Here is a 22,313-nt window from a genome sequence, read left to right on the forward strand (position 1 = left end):
ATAACTTTCTTCTCATCATCACTGCAGCCACTACAAGATGTGCAATGGTGGCATGGTGGCTCTCCCGCAGGCCGACAAAATGGTGATTGTGGTTTTAATCAAGTTCAAAACGAAACCTGGCTTTCAGGTAGACATCGAGTTGTGGAAAGGGACACGAATCCTTTGTGCCACCGTGCGCCACCGTTGATTATATCTTCAAAAGACTTCGTCCAAACCTACCTTCACACATCGACGGTTTGGACGCGAAACAAAAAACCGTGCACTTCAAAGATCGGGTCTGCTCACTGTTCACTACTTTATTTTTCTTCCTCTCCTCGGTATGAGATTCCACAGAACGGGTCCTTGTCATCATCATCCTAAGTGCAATTGTGGCCCGTTGTGGCCCGGTACATCAGAATTTGTGCCCCCGCCCCAGAGGCCGAAACAAGAGACCGACAGGTCTATTTTTCCATTGGTGTGCGGCGTACAAGCATCTCCATGGAGTACTGAAGCGCCAAGAGCGCTGGAGCGTGAGTCAAAAGCAAGAAACCAGAGGGCACTCATAAATACTGACTCTGAGTGTGGACACAGTACAGTAGCCCTAGGTTGAAAAAGCTTACATTTGAAGCATCAGAGCATGAACCAGAACCCAATAGAGAAGAAGAGTGACTTCTTGCTCATAGTGGCGATGGTTACCGCTGCCTACCATGTGTCCTTCACTCCCGGTCTCGTGTGATCCATCGTACCATCGATCCCACAAATCACCTTGCATATCTGGCGGCCGATAGCGAGATTTCGTTTGCCCGTACTTCGTCGCAACAACAGAGGGAGCTGCGGACTATCCGCGGCTGGAACAAGTTCGCTAAGGATCTGCCATCGCGAATGCCCAGGCGAGACCCCGTGCTGCAATTCCGAAGCCCATGCGCCCTCGGAGCCCCGAGCCTCCTCTGAAGAAGCGCCAATCCAAGGTCGTCTCCAATATGGACAACTTTGCGCAGTGTCACCACCAATTATGCCATTGAACGAGAGTCATATGCTGCGGAACATGTCGGCACAAGAAACGACATTATCCTTTCCGCTCAATGGATGAACATCGTCGTGTGATGCTTTTCCGGGAATAAAAAGCATACATAGCTCCGTTTAAATCCCTCGTGTGGGAGGCTTTATGATTTCAGCACTTGTTGAGCCTAGTCCAAATCCGTCTCCGTTGGCTTACAACCTCAATGAGTGGTTCATGAGAAACCAGGAAGAGAAAGCTTCTGAGGATGTTAGCGCCTCGGCGGAACGTGACCGTGCCCCTATCTTTAGCGTAGGCAGCTTACATACAATATCATCATCGCCTGCCTCACGCTTCCAGTGTAACAGAGGAGGAGCTTTTGATGTGCCTCGCCGCCTCGACTGTGCATCTTCCAGGGTTTGACTACAGTGGGGACATCGGGATCTGCTAGTTTACTGTACTATCGAAGATCTTCATGAATTGACCTATATACATCCATGGATCACCCCTTGATCTGAGAGCACCTTGAAAACTTAGTAAATCTATCCAGGATGTTCTAGAGGTGTGAAAGCTTAGTAGTCTAATGAAAAGGTGGTAACTTGACTCACATTTGAAGGTTCCATGCTAGGCAAAAATTTCTTGTGGATGTAGAGTGGTTCAGTGCGTGAAGGATCAAAGAAAGCAAGGGATTGCGTCAGGACCTTGTGACACTGCTTCGGGAAGGTGATCTTCGTCCAAACCGGATAATAGTCACGTGTTACTAGATCGCCCCGCAGGAGACGAACTTCGAACTTCGATCTTGTTTGGCTTTTCCCTGCAGCAAACCCATATGGCATTGACAGTTGCAGTAGCCGGCGCAACTGGTGCCGTAGGAAGAACACTCGTTGAACAGATTCTAAATGAGAACAAATTTTCGGTGGTGGCTCTGACACGAAGAGTATGTTCCATTTAAAGCAAACCCCCTCAATTCCTCAATTCCTCAAAAGCATACCGGTTGACAATTGAACTAGGGAGATATCGAATCACCAGTCAATGGCGTACAATATGTACAAATAGACTATGATGATCACTCGACACTTGTGCAACAGCTAGAGCGCCATGCAGTACAGACAGTGATCTGTGCAATTGGCATGTTAGGAGATGACTGTTCACAAGCCCAAATCAGTTTAATCAAAGCTGCCGACGAAGCAAGCACGGTAAAAAGGTTCATCACGAGTGAATTTGGTTATTTTACACGCGAAGAGTATCGTCTCCCTAGCCCTCGCCCCGGTTATACTCCGGATACTCTTTTTGTATCTGAAGCTTACACACACCGACAGGAGACGGCATATTGATCCAGGGATTGACTGGTTCTTGGAGGCTGCAAATCTTCTCAAGAACAGCGGTTTGACCTATACTCGCCCGGTTTGTGGCGCATTCATGGATTTCCTGGGAATGCCACACGCTCGTTCAAATATTGCCCCAATGAACATTGTCGTTGATGTTCTCAATCGACAAGCTTGTATTCCAGGGGATGGAAATACCCCTATCACCATGATTTACAGTTATGATGCTGCGACCTTGGTTGCCAAGCTGTTAGAAGTCAATGAATGGTCTGAGTTCAGCTTTTGCAATGGGGATGACACAACTTTAAGTGAGGTTTTGAGGATAGCGGAGGAAATCTGCGGTGAGTATTATTCCCTGGAACGATGTGCAGTTTTTTTTTTCTAACTATCATATGCTATATGAAGGTGAAAAGTTCCAAGTCAAATATCTGGAGGCCGAGGACGTCAAAACAGGCAACATCCCTATACTAAAGGTTCCCGACGGAAGTGGCATACAGCCAAATGAACTTTTAGACTACAGTGTATTCGGATATCAACTTTACCTCGCAAGAGGCTTTCAGTTGCCCGAAGAAGAGAGAATTGGAAGCAGATTCCCTGGCTTCAAACCGAGGACTGTCCGGGAGTTTTTAGAGTCGACTTGGAGAGCTCATGTATAGTCAAGTCATTAGGGCGCAGGCGTTCTCAAAGCCTCGATCAATTTTTAGTCCGCCTTGAATTCTCAGGTTTCACCCTTGTATTGTTAATCCCTAGCAGAGCAAAGTTGATTATCTCAGAGATCTTAGTATTGGCGTCTCTCGACTTTAAAGCGGTACTCGCCTATTTCTCACCTAGATGGGGCCTAGCTCCGATCATAACCAAGCCACATACTGCTAACGATGATGAGTAATTACTATCTATAGCCCTGGAGAACCATATCTAATAGCTGTACCTGTACATACGACCACAGGGCGTGGTTCCCAGGGCCCATAGCCCATTGATGGTTGGGCCCAATCGAGCCTCGTGAAGAGCTCTAGTTAGTGCCTGGTTTATCATGCTCCAGCAGGGTAGATTAGTGTAGATCAGATTACAGTTAACTGTAAACTCCGTCTGCTGCCATCCTTGTTATGGAGTTAACAAGTGATAGATAATTGAGAAATTTGGTAAAAAAAAGCGAATGGAACCAATCTAAAAAGTAGTCCCAGGTCCATTACATTAGGTTGCAGTGATAATGCTATACGACGTTGTACGTAGAGATTTCATAGTTGTTTGCTGACCTCATCCGTTTTGGGGGAACCTTGGAAACCGAGGCCTTGGAACTTCCAGCTCACTCTTTCTTTGACTTGATCTCTTTGTTCTCTGCTCTCGAGACTTCGAATTCTTTGCAAGATCATAATTACTCCGTACTGGGTGTTCATTTTTAACATCGCGCTAACAGCTAAGCGGCTATAGCATTCCTTGTTTTTAGCCCCGATGTGCCTTGCTTTGCCACCCGCGTCATCGGGCCTGTGAGCTGTGAATTGTGATCTGGTGCCTGAGTACAACGTACCTCTGAGTGCGCTGTCAACCATGCCGATGTCGGTTTGCGATCAACAGCGCTAGTAAGATCCCACGGAAAGCCGGAGCTCTTGCATGCTGCGAGCATTCCTGTGACCCAGAACCCTGTTTGATTCGGCCAAGCTCCATTGGTTGTTGCGCTTCTGAAAATTCTCCTCGTTTCAGTGCGAATGCTCCATACGGGGGACACCTAACCTGAATCACCGCCCAATTACCAGAGCCGACAAGATGGATCCGCCCATGACACCGACACCTGGCAGTGCAGCCCGCCGACCGCCTCTCCGTTCCTCACATTCGCCTAGCCCAACGAAACGTCCGCAGCGCAAGGATTATCCACCCTCTGCTGATAACAGCGCTAGCTACCGCCCAATGGGCGATCGGGCCCCAGGTGGCCCGGTATCCGTCTCCGAGGCTACCAACGAGACCCGCTTCGAACCCCCCGCTGATAATGCTGGCAAAACCCCCAAGTCCTCGAAACGCAAGAAGAACCGCAATCGCAAACGCCGCAACCGCCACCAATCTTTTGTCCCGCCCGATCGCGAGGAATCTCATGTTAGTCCTGGGCAGAGTGTAGTCGGTGGAGGCGATTCATTGGAGGCCGATCGGCCAACCTCGAGGGACACCCAGTCGTTCTTCAAGTTGGGACAAAATTTGAGCAATACGAGTCTGGAGAGCGAAGCGCTCTTAGATCATCGGTATGTATGCCCTCGTTGCGAAAATGGTGCTGGTACTGATTTTTCTTTGTCTGAGTAGTGACCAACATTCACTCCGCCCCCGCCGTGACAGTCGCCCTGGATCATCATTGCGCCCTGGCTCGCTCATGAATACTATTTTCCGATCGAACGACGGACAATCCCGCTCGACCCCGAGAGCGGGACGAAGCCAACAATACCAGGACGGAGACAGCGAGGATGAGGCGGCCAATGACCGCACACCTTTGATGCGATTGACTTCAAATCAAAACTCCAATCGCTATGGGACAGACAACCGCCCAGGCTTGCTCTCGGCTCGTGCTCGACAACCTTCCGTTCAGACGGTCTCATCTGGCTGCTCGCCTAGAGACAATCGCAGCCCACTCTATTCCCCTGCCATCGACCGAGACTACGATGTCAACAACCCTCCATCCATTCCCGGGTCCCCAAAGCTGGGCCCGGAGATGAACTACGACGATGCAGTTGTAACCGGAGCTGACTGGGACTTCACGCTAGCACGGTCTTTGGAGAACCGCAGGGACTCGCTTAACCTCCTGAACGATACCTTGATTGATATTGATGGAAATGGAGTACACCCACATTCTGCGCCATCATCCCCAGGATCGCCCATGCTTTCTCCACACCAAGAAATGCGACGGAGGCGAACTGTGGCACTGCCCGCAGAGGAAGATGTGTGCTTCCCTACCGAGGCAATCTCGGAAATTGGAGATGAGGGGCCAAGACAGACGGGCGCTGAGGTCGGTGAGCGCCGAAGGCGTAGACACCGGCGGTGGCCTGATCTCTCTGCTTTGGAAGAATGGAGTCGTGAAGAGAAAGAGGGACGCAATGGAGATTTCGGAGCCAAAAAGATCAGCGAACCAATGCTCATCGAAGGTCGATTGCGCCCTCAGTACAAAACCTGGAAACGCGAGGAGGATGAGGCACCTTATAGGTTCACCTATTTCAACGAGGAGTTCCCCAGCACCATCCATGCCCAGACTATATCTGAGCTGGTGCAACCGGGCAGTAGCTTCCGGGATCTATTCATCCCAGAGCCTCCAGAGTTGGAAGACTCGTCAGATGATTCAGATGGCGAAGAGGGATCATTCATGGACAACCCAAACAATCACCCACATCTTACCAACACGGCATCTCATCCAGATGCACACAACCAAGCCCAAGTCCAGACCCAGGGCCAGGGCCATCAGACAAATGTCAAGCCCAACACAACAGTTCCGAATACCTCGATCCCTGCCACACGCGACACAGCCGACCTGATTTCTGGCAACGCTCCCCCGTCCGAGGACCCTCGCGTTTATCTGTCATCAGTGAAGGGCGTGCCGACTCCCATCGTGAGTTGTCGCCCGCACAATCGAACAGCCACCTTGATATGGCTTCTCGACCCAAACCCAAACGGTACGGGCCGAGGCCCACTTTTTGGCTTGACGTCCTCTCCCCCACAGACGCGGAGATGCGAACCATCGCAAAGGCATTTGGCATTCACGCCCTGACGGCAGAAGATATTATGATGCAAGAAGCCCGGGAGAAAGTGGAGTTGTTCCGAAGCTACTATTTCGTCAACTACCGCACGTTCGAGCAAGACACCAACAGCGAAGATTACCTCGAACCGGTGAACATGTATGTGGTTGTTTTCCGCGAAGGTGTCATATCCTTCCACTTCTCTCAAACCCCTCATCCAGCCAATGTGCGTCGTCGCATTCGCCAACTGATGGACTATCTGATCCTGAGCTCGGATTGGATTTCGTATGCTTTGATCGACGATATTACGGACGTCTTCGGACCGCTGATCCAAGCGATCGAAGACGAGGTCGACGAAATTGATGAAATGATCATGCAGATGCACTCGTCAAGCAAGGAGGGCTCGCCAAGTGACAGCGTGCTCCCATCATTCGCTCCAGGCGAGATGCTTCGCCGGGTAGGAGAATGCCGCAAGAAGGTCATGGGACTCTACCGACTGCTCAGCAACAAGGCAGACGTCGTCAAGGGCTTTGCCAAGCGATGCAATGAGCAGTGGGAGGTTGCACCCAAATCAGAAATTGGTCTGTATCTGGGTGATATCCAAGACCACATTATGACCATGACGGGCAACTTGACGCACTATGAAACGTAAGCTAAATCACTTCCAAGGCAAGCGCATGGCATCTCTAACTCTAACTAGGATCCTCTCCCGCGCGCATTCCAACTATCTGGCGCAGATCAACATTCTCATGAACGAGCGGCAGGAGCACACTGCCGACGTCTTGGGTAAGCTGACTGTTCTTGGTACGATTGTGCTACCCATGAACATCATTTGTGGCATGTGGGGAATGAACGTCAAAGTACCTGGTCAAGATATTGACAGCCTGAACTGGTTCTGGTGTAGTATGTTACCCTTGAAGTTCTAGTTTCCTTGTTTTCTTTCCCCGGTCACAATGCTAACCATTTTCCAGTTACCGCCGGATTGGTTTTATTTGCATTGATCTCGGTAGTGATTGCCAAGCGGGTCTACAAAATTGTATAGACAAACACGCTGTATCCTACGGGGCTTTGGTTCTTGGGGGTTCGACTGGATCGATTTCCTCACATTTGATTGTCACTTATTTGAACTTGAAATCTTTCTCCGGCTATAAAGACGCTGTCGGACACACGATTAACGATATATGGCACATGTATCGGTTCGTTCTTTGCTGCTTTTGGGGGGCTACCTTTTTACATATTGTTACAGCTTTGATAGAACTGCACTGTGTACACTAGTTTAATGGATAATTGCTATGACCCTAGTGTTTCTTTTCTTTTTTAAAAAAAGGCCCCCCAATATTGTTGATACCTAGGTATTGAGGAAATTCTTGCTGTTCTGGGAGGGGGAGTTCCCGGTTTTCCCTGTATACTTTCATGCCAGGATTCTGTCGGTGGCGCAGGGAGGAAACAGGATGCTTAGCCATACGTCTCAATAGCCTGAAATATCCGATTCTAGCGTCGAATCTAAGGAATCTAAGTAGAACCGCTGCACTACATACTCCGTACAGGTTATCTTCATCCTCACACCTTGCACATTATGGAATAAATAGAACACTATCGATCTGGTATAGTGCCGCTGAGGTCATCGTAGTGCCCTTACTTCGTGGCATTAATAATCGGGGCCACTAGCGGGTATTATTGCCACATCCCCCCGGACTTCGAGGAGTGACTTCATTCCCGTTCTCAAAGCCGTGTGCCTCTTTTCTCTCTTCTCTCTTCTTTCTTCTCTTCCTAACATCCATCTTTTGAACAAAAAGCCCATTCTCACACTCTTTATCCGATTTGATTCTAGACCGCGTCGACACTTGACGTGGACTGCGATCATTGGTCTCTGCCACGGACCCGACCCTCTCAGCCACTTTTCACCGTTCTGACCGACATCTCTGCAGGCGCATTTGGCACCTAACAGCCTAGACGCCACTCCTAAAACAAATCCAGCCAGTCAAGCCAAAACGTTGAGCCGGATCGGCGGTACCCATCTGCCCCTATCCCGCCAACCAAATCGCCTGGTACTCGGTTCTTTCGTTCTAGACGCTCTTGCTTGTGCCCTCGGAAGAAAGCATGTGTGTGTCCGCACCCTGACGGCCCACTTGGTACAGCTCCATATCTCCAGTTTCCCGCAATCCTTCGTTTTTCTTCGTGCGTTTCTGTACAGAGCCCCGTTTCCCGGCAAAACAGCATGTGGTCTTCGGCTATTCGTGCGTCACCCTCACATGTGTAACGACCCGTACTCTGCGCAACATCTCGATCGATCCGCGTGATATCCCATTCGCTATTGCCAAGAACAACTCATTTCTTCACCGTTGAGCTGTTCTGGTGCCTTGCCTTTTTTCCACCCTTTCCGAACCCGGTATCTGCCCAACTGACAGGCTCCCTCTGGGGTCTCCTGATTGATCGACCTCGCGTCACCCCGTCGTGTTCAGAGCCAGCATGGCTGCAGAGCCCGAAAGGCCGCCTCGCACCAACGGCACCTCTGGTCGATCCAGAGGGGTCAAGGATGCAGATGCGGCATCGGATCCGGTGCAGCGGTCGGCCAACGAAACTGCTGTTAACAACCCAGCTGCCAAACCACAGGTCACCTCGCAGGTGCCTTGGCTTTCCCCTAATATTCCTGCCCCTTCCACAACCGCGTCTACCACGAACTCCGCCGTTTCCTCCCGGGAGTCTTCTCCGGTCCGATTTTCCTCACGTACCCTCAACTCTTCCTCCCACAGTCGTGTTTCTTCACAATCCCGAAAGCCCAGCCAAGACCGAGCCAGTCCAGCCCGACACCACTCGAGCGGTCCGAATCCCGGTCATTCTACACATTCGCCATCCGCGAGTTTTTCCCGTTCCTCCTCTTCCCCCGTGAAACCGCTGGTTCTTTCCGCTTCGATCGAGTCGGCAAATGTTGCCAGCCCGGAGAAGAACAATATGCCATCATGGGCCGCGAATCGTCGCACCGAGTTGGAGTCAACTCTACCAAACACATCACACAAAAGATCTACCCTACCGGCTGACGATCCCACGAAGGTGGACCGAAATGCACCCCGGCCAGCCTCAAGAACCACCGGCGGACAAGGATCATCGCTGGAAACCGTCGACGAGATGACCAGCAACCCTTCCACCCCCTCGGGTGGCACAGCACCCCAACCAGTGACTCCGGAAGAGTCCCGGCTGCATCGCATCGACGAAGACCCAACCCCACGCGCTCCACAGCAACCCCAAGGAAGCGGCAGCGACAGCGGGGAAAACAAAGTGTCCGAGCCCAGGGAAGAGCCTCGACCCCAGACCTCAGCTCCCGCGAAAACACCCAGAACTTTAATACCCCAAAGATCAACTACCTCCCTTAGTGCCGGTGCTCGGGGAAAGCCTGCCGATGGGTCGGTCCGCAACATGACCGTTGAGACAGAGACGGTCAGTTCCATACCGCAGGTCTCTCTTGGCGTTGGAAACGGTGAGCGTGGTAACGCTTCTCGCTCCGAGACGGGTACCCTTCGCATGAAGCCATCCACCGAGACGATTCGTCCCCGCAAAGACAAAAAGAAAGGTCGCAGAGCGAATGCCCTCACCGCTGGTCCTGCATCAAGCAAGGCGGATATCTTTGAGGCCAAAGTAGCCAATGCAGTTGATGAGGCAGATGTCTCAGACTCCGACGAGACTTTCGTTTACGAATCAAATCCCCCAGATCCATACCCCAATCGCCCCCCCTCGCTATCATTCCCGGACGCCCAGCGCCACTTCCATGGTGAGCCAAGTGGATCAGCTATCTAATCGCACCCGGGGCTTGAGGGATGCATCGCATGGCGTGATCGGAAAACGCAGCATGAAGTTCACCGGTGCTAATAATAGCATTGATGGCGGAATCCCGGATCTTGATGGGGCTTCTCGATCTTCCAGGACGGATGGAACTGGAACTATAACCCCGCGACACCACAATATTGGCAGTCGCCATCATTCTCGGGGCATGCAGAGTGTTCTAGACTCTGATACATACTCCCAGCCGGGACCCCACTCGCAAAAGTCCCCTCGTCATTTCATTGGGACCCCATACCGTCAGTCACGGCATAGCAGCACCCGCATGTCTCCCAATCATCGGATGCTCAATGGCTTCAAAAAGGGTGGAGAATACGGTTCCTCCGATTATGAAGCAGAAGGCGCTGATGATGAACGCACACCCCTGGTGGGCAACCGTTCAGTGCGCAGTCGGAATGGTGGTCGCCGGCCCAACAGTGCAAGCTTGCGCCAGATGGAGTACATGGCGCAGCGACACCGCGGAATGATTTCGCGCTTTGGCTCTTGTGCCGTTATCTTCGTCCTATTATTAATTGTGGCTGGCGGCGCAACTTCATTCATTGTTGCGGCAACTCGGCCCCTTTTGGATGTCCAAGTCATCGCCATTCAGAACGTGCTGGCTTCGGAACAGGAGCTCATGCTTGACTTGAACGTGCAAGCTGTGAATCCCAACCTATTTCCTGTGACCATCGACGATACCGACGTGAATATCTTCGCAAAGAGCGGTTATGTCGGAACCGATAAATTTTGGCGCGACCATGGCGCCGAAGATCTAGATAACTTCCCACGCATTGAGCAAAGCAGACGTCGCTGGCAACTGTCGCAAGCCGTGCGTTGTATGGGCAGTGTGAATTGTCTGAAGGAAGCCATGGGCGGCCACTCAAACCCGCACACCGAGGACGGGGTTGACAAAGGCACCGACCCCCCTTCAGATCCAGAGGGTGATCCAAAATCAATGCTCCTCGGTCGCGTATTCCGCTTCGACTCCCCACTCTCATTCGAGTCCTCGCCTTGGAGCCACCGCACATCGAGCTCAAAAGGACAAATCCGGCTAAGCCGACCAGGCAACAAAACCGAAACAGGAGGCACAGAGCGCTGGGAGCGTGTTCTCCAACACCCCTTCGAGCTGACTGTCCGCGGCATTGTCAAATACCAACTCCCTCTCAGTTCTCGCTACCTTTCTGCCTCCATCAGTTCTAGTATCAAGGTGGTGCCTGATGCCGAGGACCCTGATACCCCGGGCAATTCCACTGCCCGGATCACCGCGAAACGGACTCCAACACTCCTTCCACTCGACGCTCGCTCCGCGGGTTCGAGACGACCTTTTACGGCATAAACTTTAGCGATAGATTCATCATTGACTCACGACAGCCTTGTTTTTGTTGTTTTCCTGTTTATCTTTTTCTGTAAGGAGACGAAAAAGCAAAGCGTCCTTTTTCCATGGACTCTTTTGGCTTACTGCTGTATACCCATTTGCCTTCGTCTTGTGTCTTGACTACTCCTTTTTTATTTGTCTAGAGACATCTCTATCCGAATGTAATCTTCCTACATCTCCATTTCTCCTATTCGTCGTCTCTCGGCATCTCCGTGTTTCGTTTCTTGTATCTATATTCGGTCTCGGTGTTATAGTTAGGATTTTGATGAACTTGAGCTATCGGCTACTGAATATAAGTTGATTGAAGCTCTTCCGGGGGTGTTCATTGTCTACCAAAGCGCTGCTCTCTTCTGAGGATTTGATGCTTCCTGCGCCATAGTTTGATTCAAGCCACAAAGTGGCTGGCTGACATACGATATCAGAAATGTGCCGAGTGAGGGATCAACCCGACTACCTAATCTTCTACATCACACGCATCATCATATCTCCAGTTTGCGTTGCAAGGAATCGCTCCCTGTTTTCAAGTTTTTTTTGTTGCCCTTTGATCTTCTCCTCAATCTGATGTTGGCACCGTCGAGTACTACCTGTTTTTTGGAAGGTAGGCATCATCAAGGGCATTGCTTTACGTGAAATATGTACCGACCTCCATTCGCGCGTTTTCGGTGCTACATTCAGAGTAAAATACCAAGCCTGAAGCAACACCACCGGTCAATCTCAAAAGCTCCAACGTCATTGTACGATCAGTGTCCCGCCAGCATGAGCTCTTCTCAGACAGGTAAGCACGCCCATCTGAGGGCGATTCAACGTAATGCTCATCCCTATCAGACTGGAATTCCAACGATGAATTCTTCAAATTCACGCGTGGCCACTTTATTGTAGATGAAGCAGAGAATCTTCGAAAGCGAGAGATCAGATTCGACCTAAACAAGCTCGCAAGTGTAGCGGCAGACTCGGTCGGCGCCACTCAATGCATTTCTATCAAGAAGTACCCCGGCGGCATGTTCAACAAAGCATTCCTCATGTCTATGGACGATGGCCAAGAAGTCATAGCCAAGGTACCTAACCCGAATGCTGGCGTTCCACACTTTACTACGGCCAGTGAAGTCGCCACGATGGACTTCGTAGGTTTCACCCAGAGCTAAATCATCGCTTAGTCCTGCTAACAAGACTGTTTTGGCAGGCCAGAAAAGTTCTTGACACACCAGCGCCTCGCGTGCACTTATGGAACTCGCGAGCAGAATCGCACCCTGTTGGGGCTGAATTCATCATCATGGATAAAGTTGGGGGGGGTTCCACTGTTCCAAGTCTGGGGAAGGATGAAATTACCCCAGAAGCTTCAAGTGCTTCTTGCCATGACACGTCTCCAGAAGCAATGGCTAAGCGTTCCATTCTCACATTACGGCAGCTTGTACTACACAGGAGACGTGCAGCCACTAGTAGGCAACCAATATGTCAAGGATGGCGAGACAGTCAAAGATTCAGAGTTTGTTATTGGGCCGACTACAGGCCGGGATTGGATTGATGCAGGCCGATCAAGTTTGGAAGTCGAAAGAGGGCCATGTACGTTGCGGCTTGTATTATCTTCGTCCAACCCGCTGATCAGTTTGCAGGGGCTTCTATAACGCAGTTTCTGCAAGCAGTTGGGACGCGAGAGATGAAGGCGAACCAGTCTTTGAAGCCTCCGAAACAGATTGCTTTATTCTGTGGCCCAAAGCTCTACCGACCAGACAAGGAAAAGAAGATTACTGCTCTAGCAAGGTACCGACAAATTGTCGACATCCTTATTCCAAAGAACACTGCCCTCACCACCCCTCGCCTCTGGCATAATGATTTGCACGATGACAACGTCTTCGTAGACCCGCATCATCCCGAAAAAAATTACGGGTATCATCGACTGGCAGTCTTGCCACATCTCGCCCCTCTTCAACCACAATCCCGATCCAGCCTTCCTCGACTGGAACGGCCTTGAGCCCGAGACTCTCGATCTGGCACCGCGACCAAAACTCTCCGGACTTTCCCCAGAAGAACGGGCCGCAGCTTTACACGAGTATAGCATCCAAAACGTGCTAATTGGATGGCGGAAACTCATGCATGCCAAAAACCCAGAGCTATATCAAGTGGTCGAATTTCGAAAGACGGCAGCGTACGGGTTGATATTTCTTGCTCATCGAATGTTCGAGTACGGCGAGACACATTTCCAATCGCTTCTGGTCGATTTGAAGGATACGTGGGCGGACTTACCTGCCGTCACTAGCGACATCCCCTTCCCCTTCGAGTTTTCAGAAGCAGATGTGGAACGTATCAAACTGGATAGTCATGGCGCAGTGGCGGGAACCGACCTTGTTGCGGAGGTCAAAGAGAGAATTGGTGATTTGTGGCCGGACAAAGGCTTCGTCGAGCACGAGCGATACGATGATTGCAGAGCCGCGCTTCAGGAAGTCAAAGTTCAAATATTGGAGCAATTGGCTGAAACGGACGAGGAAAAAGCTGAGTACGAGCGCTATTGGCCATTTGATTGATCATTTCTGTATCGAGAAAAAAAGTACAGTAGGAGATAGGTACGCTACAAGACGTCTAGACAAGGACTCAGTTGCACAGTTTGAAAGTAACTGAAATTTAGAGCAAATTCAAGGCTACATACACATCATAAATCATAATCGTCAACGCAAGGCATCGTTCTCAAAAGGGTAAATGAGCAAGCCAAAAAAGAGAATAATGTATCAAAAAGGACAAGGAATAGGGACACAGCCAATAAAGTATTGATCAAAAAAGCACGACGACCACCGGATTGAGGAAAAGAGTCATAGGGGAAAAAAAGGATCAAAGGTAGGACGAAAACAGTGCAAGCTTAGAATAGAACCTTCGTGAAGCGATTCACCAAATCTTCAAATTTCTGAACGGCAGGATCTTGATCAAGCAGTCGGCCTTGGCTATCGAAACGATTCGGTAGATCGATAGTTGAATCGGAATCGTCGGAGTTCTTGCCATCTCCACGACTTGAGTGCACGTAGTGAGGGGCAGATGAAGAACGAGAACGACTGTGATGACGATGACGATCCCGACGCTTCGGCTCAATGGTAGAAGTACTCTTATCCGACTCATAGCCATCGTCCGGATTCGAAAGATCAAACGCCACAGATTTCGAAGGGGGCTGACTATTTGATCTCGATCTCGAAGGCGTGAATTTGTTGTTTAGACCTAGGAACGGGTTAGCTCTTGGATTCAAAACCAAGGTTCTTAGAACCCACCCTGGTGGATAAGTGGGGATCTCACATTGTCTTCGGGTCTCCTCGGCCGGTATGGCTCCGGACCTGCGCCGTAGGTGTACGGCTGCGAGGGCGGTGCCGCACAAGGGGGAGGGGGGTAGTCAGCTGGGTTGTATGGGGCAGGTGTAGCGTTCAGGTTATGGGTAGAGTCGCCTGGGGGAGGTGGGAATCGATGGCCATTGGGATAGTAGTGGTTATCGGGCATTGGGGGCCCTGTTTGCGGGGAGGACGGGTATGGTGGGTATGGCTCAGGGTCGTATGATTCTTCGTATGGATCGCGAGGATGGTCATCGCGGTCACGGTCGCGGTCATCATAGCCTACGCTACTAGTCAGGGTGAATATCTCGTGAGAAAAAGAAGAGGGAAGACTTACGTGCGTGGGAATGTTCGCGCTCGCGCTCTCGCGACTTCGACTTGCGTCGCTCGTTGAACTTGTGCGCGGCGTAGCCGAGTCCTGAAGCGCCGAGTGCTGCGCCTGCAAGGTCGCGGGACCGACTGTGGTGCTTGCGACGTCGGTCTCCACGCTCGCGGTCCGAGCCCGAGGAGCTGCTGTAGCGACCCCCGCGGCTACGGCTGCGGCTGCGAGTTTGGCGTCGCGCGCCATAGGCTTCCGGACCTTCCAGGTAAGGCTGGCTGGCGCCCGGTTGGCCGTAGTAGTGCTCAGCGGGGATACTGCCTGCTACAGGGTCGTTACCGTATTCGATCAGGCCAGCGGAGTCGCGTGCCGGGTCTGGGTATGACTGCGACGGTGCGCGGCTGCGAGATCTGGAACGAAGTCGGCCACGGCTGCTTGCATCATTCTCGTCTTTCTCACCTTTCTTCTTCTCGTATAGACCAGTTGCAGCGGCCGTGGCTAGACCCGCTCCTACGATTGGGAGTGCTTGTCTGAGACGGCTGCGGCTGCGAGAGCGCTCACCCTTTCGGGCCCGTGAATGGCTGCGGACCTTTTCGACGATGCCTGCGACAGCTGCTCCGGCTAAACCTGCACCGGCCATGTGCTTGCGGCGCTCTGACATGGTTCTTTCTTCGTCCTTTTCGCCCTTGGCTGAGCGGCCTCGGCTTGCAGCGCGAGATCGCGAGCGAGTACGAGATCGGCTCTTGCGGTCTCCGGCATTGGACTTGCTGCGCAGTGCGGCTACACCTGCAGCAACTGCAGCGGCACCGACGCCGAGCTCGAGAAGAGTCTTCGCACGCGAGTGTGAGTGAGATCGGCTGCGGCTGCGGCTGTGACGACTGTGACTATGCAGGCTGTGTCGGCTGTGGCGGTGGGAGTGGGAGGAGCGGTCATCGTCAAAGGAGTGTGAACGATGACGGCTCTTGCTTCGGTAATACTCGCGTGCACGGGAAGCGGCATTAACAGCCACTGCACCCAGAGCACCGGCACCAACGGTCTTACCGATACGGCTGGCGCCGTGGCTGGTTTCTCCGTCTTTCTTGCTGCGGCTGCGCATCAGTTCCGCAGCGCCCGCACCAACCAAGGCGCCCTCCAACATGTGACGGCGGTGATGGGCATGATCCTCATGGCCGTGGGTTTCTTTGCGAACGTAGACCATGCTGTCATCACTGCTGTAGTCCTCGTCTCGGTTACGGCCACGGCGAGAAATCGAGTTCTCGGGGCTCAGATCGCGGCGGGAGCGACGGTCATCGTATTCACGGGTTCGACGGTGGCGATGATAGTAGTATGGATCCTCATCGCCTTCGGACCGGCGCACCAGGTCATATTCCGATTCACGGGGACTGGTGTATGAATGGCGGGCTTCTTGAATCAGTGATGGTTCTCTGGCAGCGGGGAACTGCTCCACTCGTCCTATGGGTTCCATGGATCGGGAGTATTGGCGATTGTCGTATGGATGCAGGTACTCACGTTCTTCGTAGTATCGCTCATAGCGTGCGGGGGTTTCATAATCCACCTCTCGTTCGTATCGGGAGATGCTGACGGGTTCATCGCGATCGGTCTTGCGACGAATTACCATCTCCCGCTCCCCGGTGTAGGGATCCTCGTGCCTCGACATGAAGTCTCGACGGTCGTCTTCAGGAGGAATGACGTAACGCTTAATTGTGACGGGACGGGACTCGTCCCAGTCCCGCTCGCTTCTGTAGGAGTATGACATGGGATGGGAGAAGTAAGAGAGAGGTAACAAAGAGATGAGAAGTGAGTTGTGTTGAAAGGCGAAGAGAGAAAAAAAAAAAAGTAGTCAGATGCACAATGCAAGAAATTGAGGGGAGGCGGCAGGGAAGTGGGGGTTTTGCAGAGAGGCTGTGATCGACTACTGGCCGGGGGATGTTTCTGGACGCCTGATTGGTAACGAGGTGCCTCAAGCGAATCAACGATCTGCCAAGCCGAAACCCGGATCCTAGCGTTGAATAATGATTCAGAATGATGAAAGGCACGTCTGTAGGGCAGGGCGGAGACTCGGCCCAACTCAGCCTCTGATCTGCAGGCTAGCAACTAGACCCGAACCCGGAAGTCTCGGGATCAAAACAAGAAAGTTGGAAGATGGCAGGATGAGGTGATAGTTTGGTGAAGATGGAAAAGAGTAGGTAATGTAGGTGGAAAAGATGGAAGAGGGGGAAGATAAAGAAAATGCCACGTGAGGCTCTCTGTCTTGTAGCAGTGGCAAAGTCCCTAACGGAGAGAGACAGGTTTATAAGTGAGAGTGGAAGAGTAGAGTAGAGGTGAAGTTGAGAAGTTCAAGTTGATACTTGACTGTTTGGCTCTTCCCGTTTCAACCCATGGGTCGCATCGACTGGATGAGGTCTATCCATGGTTCCGTGTCTGATACCCGGGTACATCTATACGAGCTACTATACTCCGTACTAACCGACTACATACTACTAACTACTGTCACTACTTCTTACTGGCATATGCATTAGACTTACATTCTGCATTCTGCATTCCATCTTGTCACTTGCTCTATCAAATCGAGCATAGATCATCCCGGCAGTTTCAAAAGTTCAACTGAACTGCAAATAGATTAAAACCATTCGTCTCGGGTCCAGGTTGCCACATTCTCCTCTCCCACTCTACAACGTACGGAGTACTCCGTACAATAGCACAAGCAAAACCCCCTGGAGGGGTAATGTCCCACTATGCGCCCGCGACACGCCCAGGGCCAGTCAAGATGCAAAACCCAATCAGAGACCTGTTCGTATAATCTTCTTCTCCCCTGCTTCATGTCACCCATGTCCCGGGCAATAAGAGGCGTACTACTCGGCTCGTACAAAGTACCGGGATTGCGCCCCGCGATGACATCATGGGGCGCGTTGGGCACGGTAGGCTGAGTTCTGTACTTCGCCCCAGTGGAGAAAGAGAATGCACGAAGAATTTCTAGAAGGGTTCTGAGACTAGCGTGAATACCCATAACGCTACAGAATATTCTGTTCTTTTTTACCCTCGGAGAAAATATCCTTTTCATGCAGAGTCCGTATTGCTGCCCAGGTGGATCTGGGGTGTATAGTGAAATTCACTTTCCTACGGGTTCCAACTTCCAAGGTTATGCTTCATAACAAGACTTGAAACAGACCGGGCGTCAGTTAAAGCTATAGGTGGTCCATACCCAATCTAGTTGAAGAAGATCATCGAGACTTCAGCGGGTGCTAAAACAGAGGCTAAATTAGTTTATTACGTGAGGCTTTAATGTCAACATTCTCGCCCGCTCCGAGGATTGGTGAGCGACTACACGTGCAATTTGCCAATTTTAGTGAATCGTCATCTTTGGACTTCTACTTGCTTGAATTGCCGCTTGCTAAGGCACCCGAGTTTCACTATAGTGTGTTGCTCTCATGGCTTTGTGGGGAACTAATGAGCCATCCCAGCAAACTTTGGTCGGAAAACTACAACTTCCTTAGTCTCCAAGCGAATAGACCCTCATTATCTTCTAGTCTTGTCTCATAAACCACTCCGGGATAAGTGAATACCCATTGTTATCTTTGTAGAACCCCTTGACCAAATAAACAACCCCGAAACCCATCACTCACGACCCACTCCCAAAGCCGCATTAACACCCGCCACGTCCCAATAAAACGGCCTCATCTCAGTCATAACCCCCCTGTCACAATCCACCGTAACCGCCTGACAGAACGGGTACTCCATTTCCTGACCAGACCCACGCACCTTGAAGTGCACCGTGGACAAGACAACGATCCGATCGGAACCCGGCGATTCGAAGATTTCCGGATTCCGCACATCAACGACCTCAAAGTAGTCAGCCATGCGACGGGCCCAGTCTTGCATTCCGCTGGGTCCGATATACACGCCGGCATATGGAAGGGCGGATGTTTGTTCCATGCGGAAGTCGGGTGCTAGGGTTGCTGCGATCCCGGTGAAGTCGCGTTGGTCCGGGGGTGAAGACATGTAGATGCGCTCTGCTTCGTAGAATGAGTCTAGGATTTGGCGGGGTGTGAATCTGATGTTGGATGACATGGTGGTTTGGTAGTGAAGCCTAATGAGGGGGGATATTCGGGGTTCTTGCGGTGTAGGTAGACAACAAGGTATGGAGGACAGATGTGGATATTGAAAGAAACTGATACAATCAGCAGTCAGAGATCTTTATCACTCGATATCTTGTATTTCAATGTGAATCGAAGGTGCGTAGGGCTGGGATCTGCAGTCGGAGAGTTTACAAATTCGTACTTCGGTTCGGGCTTATAGACAGGCCGCTTCTCCGCTTATAGAGCCCAAAGCGTCTGCAGGAACGAGTAGATCTTCGATAGAAAGAGGGAGTAGGATGAGAAGTGAAGAGAGGGCAGCGGAGAGAATTGGAGCTGTTATAGCAAGCGAGAAGAGAAGCAAGGGAGCAGCACCTCACGACAAATCACACCACCAGCACCACTGGACTTTTCACCACAGAATACCTTTCCCGATGACCAAGTCTTCGATGCTATATAGCCTCCTGTGGTAGATAATGGTCGGTAAACAATGACGATCATGCAATAGTCGTAAAAAGAAAGTGTGAATACAAGAGGGAATGTAGCACACTTTTCTACTTCGATCTAGCTAACAATGCGAGAAATGTTGATCGAAATACCATGCTTGGAATCTAATTTCAAACACTTTGCGGTATCACGCTTGATCTCTTTAAAATAGATCATTCAAGGTGACTTCACTCGTGCACTACACGTTGGAATCTCGCAAGATGGGGAGCTGTCTGCCTAATAGGAAAGTGGGTCTTGGTTCTATCACCTGTCTTCTCTTCCCAGAGCCTCATCGGACATTCAACTTCGCCCAGAGTAGATGAACTGACTGGAGTTACTTGACTGGCCAAGATAAAAGGTATCTCAGATTGATAAACAGCATTTATGACTGTGTGGCGGTGGCCCTAGGCCTGCAGAGCTTCCTAGTCAGGTGAGAAAGCGAGGTTAAGAAGCTGATAAGGGTATAGGTATATTGTCAAGAACAGGTGGGCTGGCCTAGCGGTGCAGCCACTGGGCAGCCCGGACTGGAGAGCCCACCTCTTGTCTCGTAGTATAACAAAATATATGCCCTTCTGGTAGGACCAGATGGGGGAATATTTTTGTCAACGTCACCTGTTCGACTCCCCCTTTGAGCTTTTTGCTTTTTACTTTTTGCCTTTCTGATCTCATTTCTCAGTATACATGTAGTAAGTTGTTATAACCAGCAACAATTCAGTACTTTGTCTCTAGGCACACGGACTCTTGAAAAACCCAAGGTTACGGATTTGAAATGGTACAACACAGAAAGAAATGAGTTATCAAAGAACCTATATATCCAATAAATACTGTCTCATGTCAAGCATCTCTCCAGAGCCTTCAACAGCCATTGTGCCTAAGCCCTGATTTTGAAGGTTTTAGGCGCAGGCAAAGAAACAGGAGTATCAGTTCGCGCCATCTTCTGAATAAGATGCTCAAACGAAGCAGATGTTTCAACGCGAGGGGTGAAAGGCTTGAAATCCCAAAGGTAGCCAAGAGTCCGCAGAATGGAAGAAGCAGAGTAGGAGACAACCTTTCCATCAGAGTTCGTTCCCTTCTGCTCGACCTGACCCTTGGCAATCCAGGGCGAGATGAGCAAGGTAGGAATACGACCACCCAGACGATCGAAAGAGAAAGTGTACTTCTCTCCGTTCGGCGCTGTTTCCGTGTAGGTCAGGTTGTCTGGGCGGGCTGCCTGGGGAGGGGGCACATGGTCGTGGAAACCACCGGTCTCGTCGAAGGTGAGGATGAAGAGAGTCTCATTCCATTGGGGACTGGCGCGGAGGGCGTCATAGACATTCTTGATCAGGGTTTCGCCTTCTGAGACGAGACCGGTTGGGTGCATGGAGTTCGTGCCGACGCCACAGCAGGAGGGGTCGATGAAGGAGAATTCAGGGAGACTGCCGGCTTTGGCGTCGGCGTAGAAGTTGTTCAGTGGTTCTGCTTTGTCGGTGTTGTTGCTGGTGAAGGTCCAGTCGAAGAAATAGGCATCGATCATATCGGTGCTTGTATAGTAGTTCTTCCAAGTGTGGTCGGTCTCTGAGAGCTGTTGGAAGATTGAGCGCTGCGTAAGGCCGTGGTTACTTGAGTCGAAGGATTCGTCGTTTGTACCGTGGCCGGCAGAGGTTCCTGACAGAACGAAAGCACGGTTGGGGTTGGTGGGCTGGTTGTTTTGTTAGTTTGTCACAAAAAAGAAAACCCAGGAGGCAAGTGCTTACCCCGGGGTGGTCCGAATGCCAGTGGTTGAAGGTGAGGTAGTTTTGGACCAGTGATGTGAACACCGGAACTTCTTCCTCGGTGTAGTAGTTCAAGACCTGCTTGGCCAGAGCCGCCTTGTCGACATCGTCGCCGTAACGACGCAGCTGCTCGTGAACAAAGCCTTGTTGATTAGGAGTGAGCTCGCCGCTGGCGATGGCCGCATTGCTCGGGGCAAATGTCCCGTAGAACTCAATGTTATTTCCAGTGACCGAGTGATCGGGGTCATCCAGAATAGAGTCGAAGTCTTTAGCGGAACTGCACACCTGGCCCGCAGACGCATCGGTCAAATTGTACGGGTTGCAGAAGGGGCCGTTGTTGATAGGATTGTCCAGTCCTTTGATGGTCTGGCCACCGAGGACATTGTCCAACGAGCGGTTCTCCATCTCAAGGATGACAACATTCTTGATCTTGTTCTTGAGATTGGCGATGGAAGTCGAGGAATGAGACCGGGAGTTGCCCTTGGGAGGGGCCGCGGAGACTGCGGCTGCGAAGGTCAGGAGACCAAGGAGAGCACTGAGATTCATTTTGAATCAAGGGAGACTCTTTTTTCCAGTCAAGGCGGGGTGTTTGGTCTTCTTCCCATGTGCAGGCAATGCTGCCCTTTTATATGCAGTCCTCCCCAAGTGCCATCAGTCACCCCCGGCATTCTTGAGAGCATTTCTCCCCCAAACGGCCCACGTGTTGCCCTAGAGCTCGTCGGCTCGATCGAGACGCGACCCGGACAGAGGCATGGGCTCGGAGACCCAGCGTGATAGGGGTACTCAATTCATTCTCTCATATACCCACGGGATGACAATGTCGATATGTGATTCATCTGATTGGCACCCTGCTTACTATCAGTATACGCAACCAAAAACAAGTGCACCGGCACCACGCCATGATTGGTCGCCACGAGTGGGATTGGCAGGTACACGATCCCGTGCGAGGTACCAGAAGCAACGTCTTGTCGGACGGTTGACTCCGAGCACCGTGCCAAGCATTCACCCAGGCCATCGGAGAGCGGACCAGACTGTGAAGAATGAGGCTAGGGCTGATGGGAGAAGAATTTGCTCGAATCAAATGGCTGGCTCCTTGCACGAGCAATGTTGGCTTGGGGCCGGCCTCTCCACACCGGTGCCGTGCGGAATTCCCCAGAGCCCGAACACAACAAGGTCCAGCATCGGAACG

The 22,313-nt window shown here is 51.4% G+C and overlaps 7 protein-coding genes across 7 annotated transcripts; 4 read left to right on the forward strand and 3 right to left on the reverse strand.

Annotated features, from left to right (window-relative positions):
* Nucleotides 1–1,805: 1,805 nt before the first annotated feature.
* N7506_001690 (uncharacterized protein) lies at nucleotides 1,806–2,957 on the forward strand (the record flags this gene model as incomplete). Its single annotated transcript, XM_056950986.1, has 4 exons — nucleotides 1,806–1,913; nucleotides 1,987–2,219; nucleotides 2,296–2,642; nucleotides 2,707–2,957. 4 exons carry the CDS (start codon nucleotides 1,806–1,808, stop codon nucleotides 2,955–2,957), a joined length of 939 nt encoding a protein of 312 aa, XP_056816901.1.
* Nucleotides 2,958–3,999: 1,042 nt separating this feature from the next.
* Nucleotides 4,000–7,047, forward strand: N7506_001691 (magnesium transporter CorA family protein; the record flags this gene model as incomplete). Its single annotated transcript, XM_056950987.1, has 5 exons — nucleotides 4,000–4,529; nucleotides 4,588–5,942; nucleotides 5,990–6,653; nucleotides 6,706–6,908; nucleotides 6,977–7,047. Coding segments are annotated over 5 exons (2,823 nt in total), but the record flags the coding sequence as incomplete, so codon positions are not given.
* Nucleotides 7,048–8,474: 1,427 nt separating this feature from the next.
* Nucleotides 8,475–11,154, forward strand: N7506_001692 (putative phospholipid metabolism enzyme regulator; the record flags this gene model as incomplete). Its single annotated transcript, XM_056950988.1, is given in 2 exon segments — nucleotides 8,475–9,771; nucleotides 9,782–11,154. 2 exon segments carry the CDS (start codon nucleotides 8,475–8,477, stop codon nucleotides 11,152–11,154), a joined length of 2,670 nt encoding a protein of 889 aa, XP_056816903.1.
* Nucleotides 11,155–11,949: 795 nt separating this feature from the next.
* Nucleotides 11,950–13,712, forward strand: N7506_001693 (phosphotransferase enzyme family protein; the record flags this gene model as incomplete). The annotated part of the gene is made up of 6 exons (XM_056950989.1): nucleotides 11,950–11,968; nucleotides 12,019–12,314; nucleotides 12,374–12,472; nucleotides 12,525–12,753; nucleotides 12,804–13,045; nucleotides 13,095–13,712. 6 exons carry the CDS (start codon nucleotides 11,950–11,952, stop codon nucleotides 13,710–13,712), a joined length of 1,503 nt encoding a protein of 500 aa, XP_056816904.1.
* A 329-nt stretch (nucleotides 13,713–14,041) lies between these two features.
* N7506_001694 (DUF3824 domain-containing protein) lies at nucleotides 14,042–16,570 on the reverse strand (the record flags this gene model as incomplete). Its single annotated transcript, XM_056950990.1, has 3 exons — nucleotides 14,042–14,391; nucleotides 14,442–14,777; nucleotides 14,833–16,570. 3 exons carry the CDS (start codon nucleotides 16,568–16,570, stop codon nucleotides 14,042–14,044), a joined length of 2,424 nt encoding a protein of 807 aa, XP_056816905.1.
* Nucleotides 16,571–18,429: 1,859 nt separating this feature from the next.
* N7506_001695 (nuclear transport factor 2 family protein) lies at nucleotides 18,430–18,882 on the reverse strand (the record flags this gene model as incomplete). Its single annotated transcript, XM_056950991.1, has 1 exon — nucleotides 18,430–18,882. One exon carries the CDS (start codon nucleotides 18,880–18,882, stop codon nucleotides 18,430–18,432), a length of 453 nt encoding a protein of 150 aa, XP_056816906.1.
* A 1,362-nt stretch (nucleotides 18,883–20,244) lies between these two features.
* Nucleotides 20,245–21,670, reverse strand: N7506_001696 (phosphoesterase superfamily protein; the record flags this gene model as incomplete). Its single annotated transcript, XM_056950992.1, has 2 exons — nucleotides 20,245–21,051; nucleotides 21,107–21,670. The coding sequence occupies 2 exons, from the start codon at nucleotides 21,668–21,670 to the stop codon at nucleotides 20,245–20,247; spliced, it is 1,371 nt and encodes a 456-aa protein (XP_056816907.1).
* Nucleotides 21,671–22,313: the final 643 nt, after the last annotated feature.

Source organism: Penicillium brevicompactum (genome assembly GCF_028827555.1).
Source record: "Penicillium brevicompactum strain IBT 35665 chromosome Unknown utg000001l_segment0_segment0, whole genome shotgun sequence".
Taxonomy (NCBI): Eukaryota; Fungi; Ascomycota; class Eurotiomycetes; order Eurotiales; family Aspergillaceae; genus Penicillium; species Penicillium brevicompactum.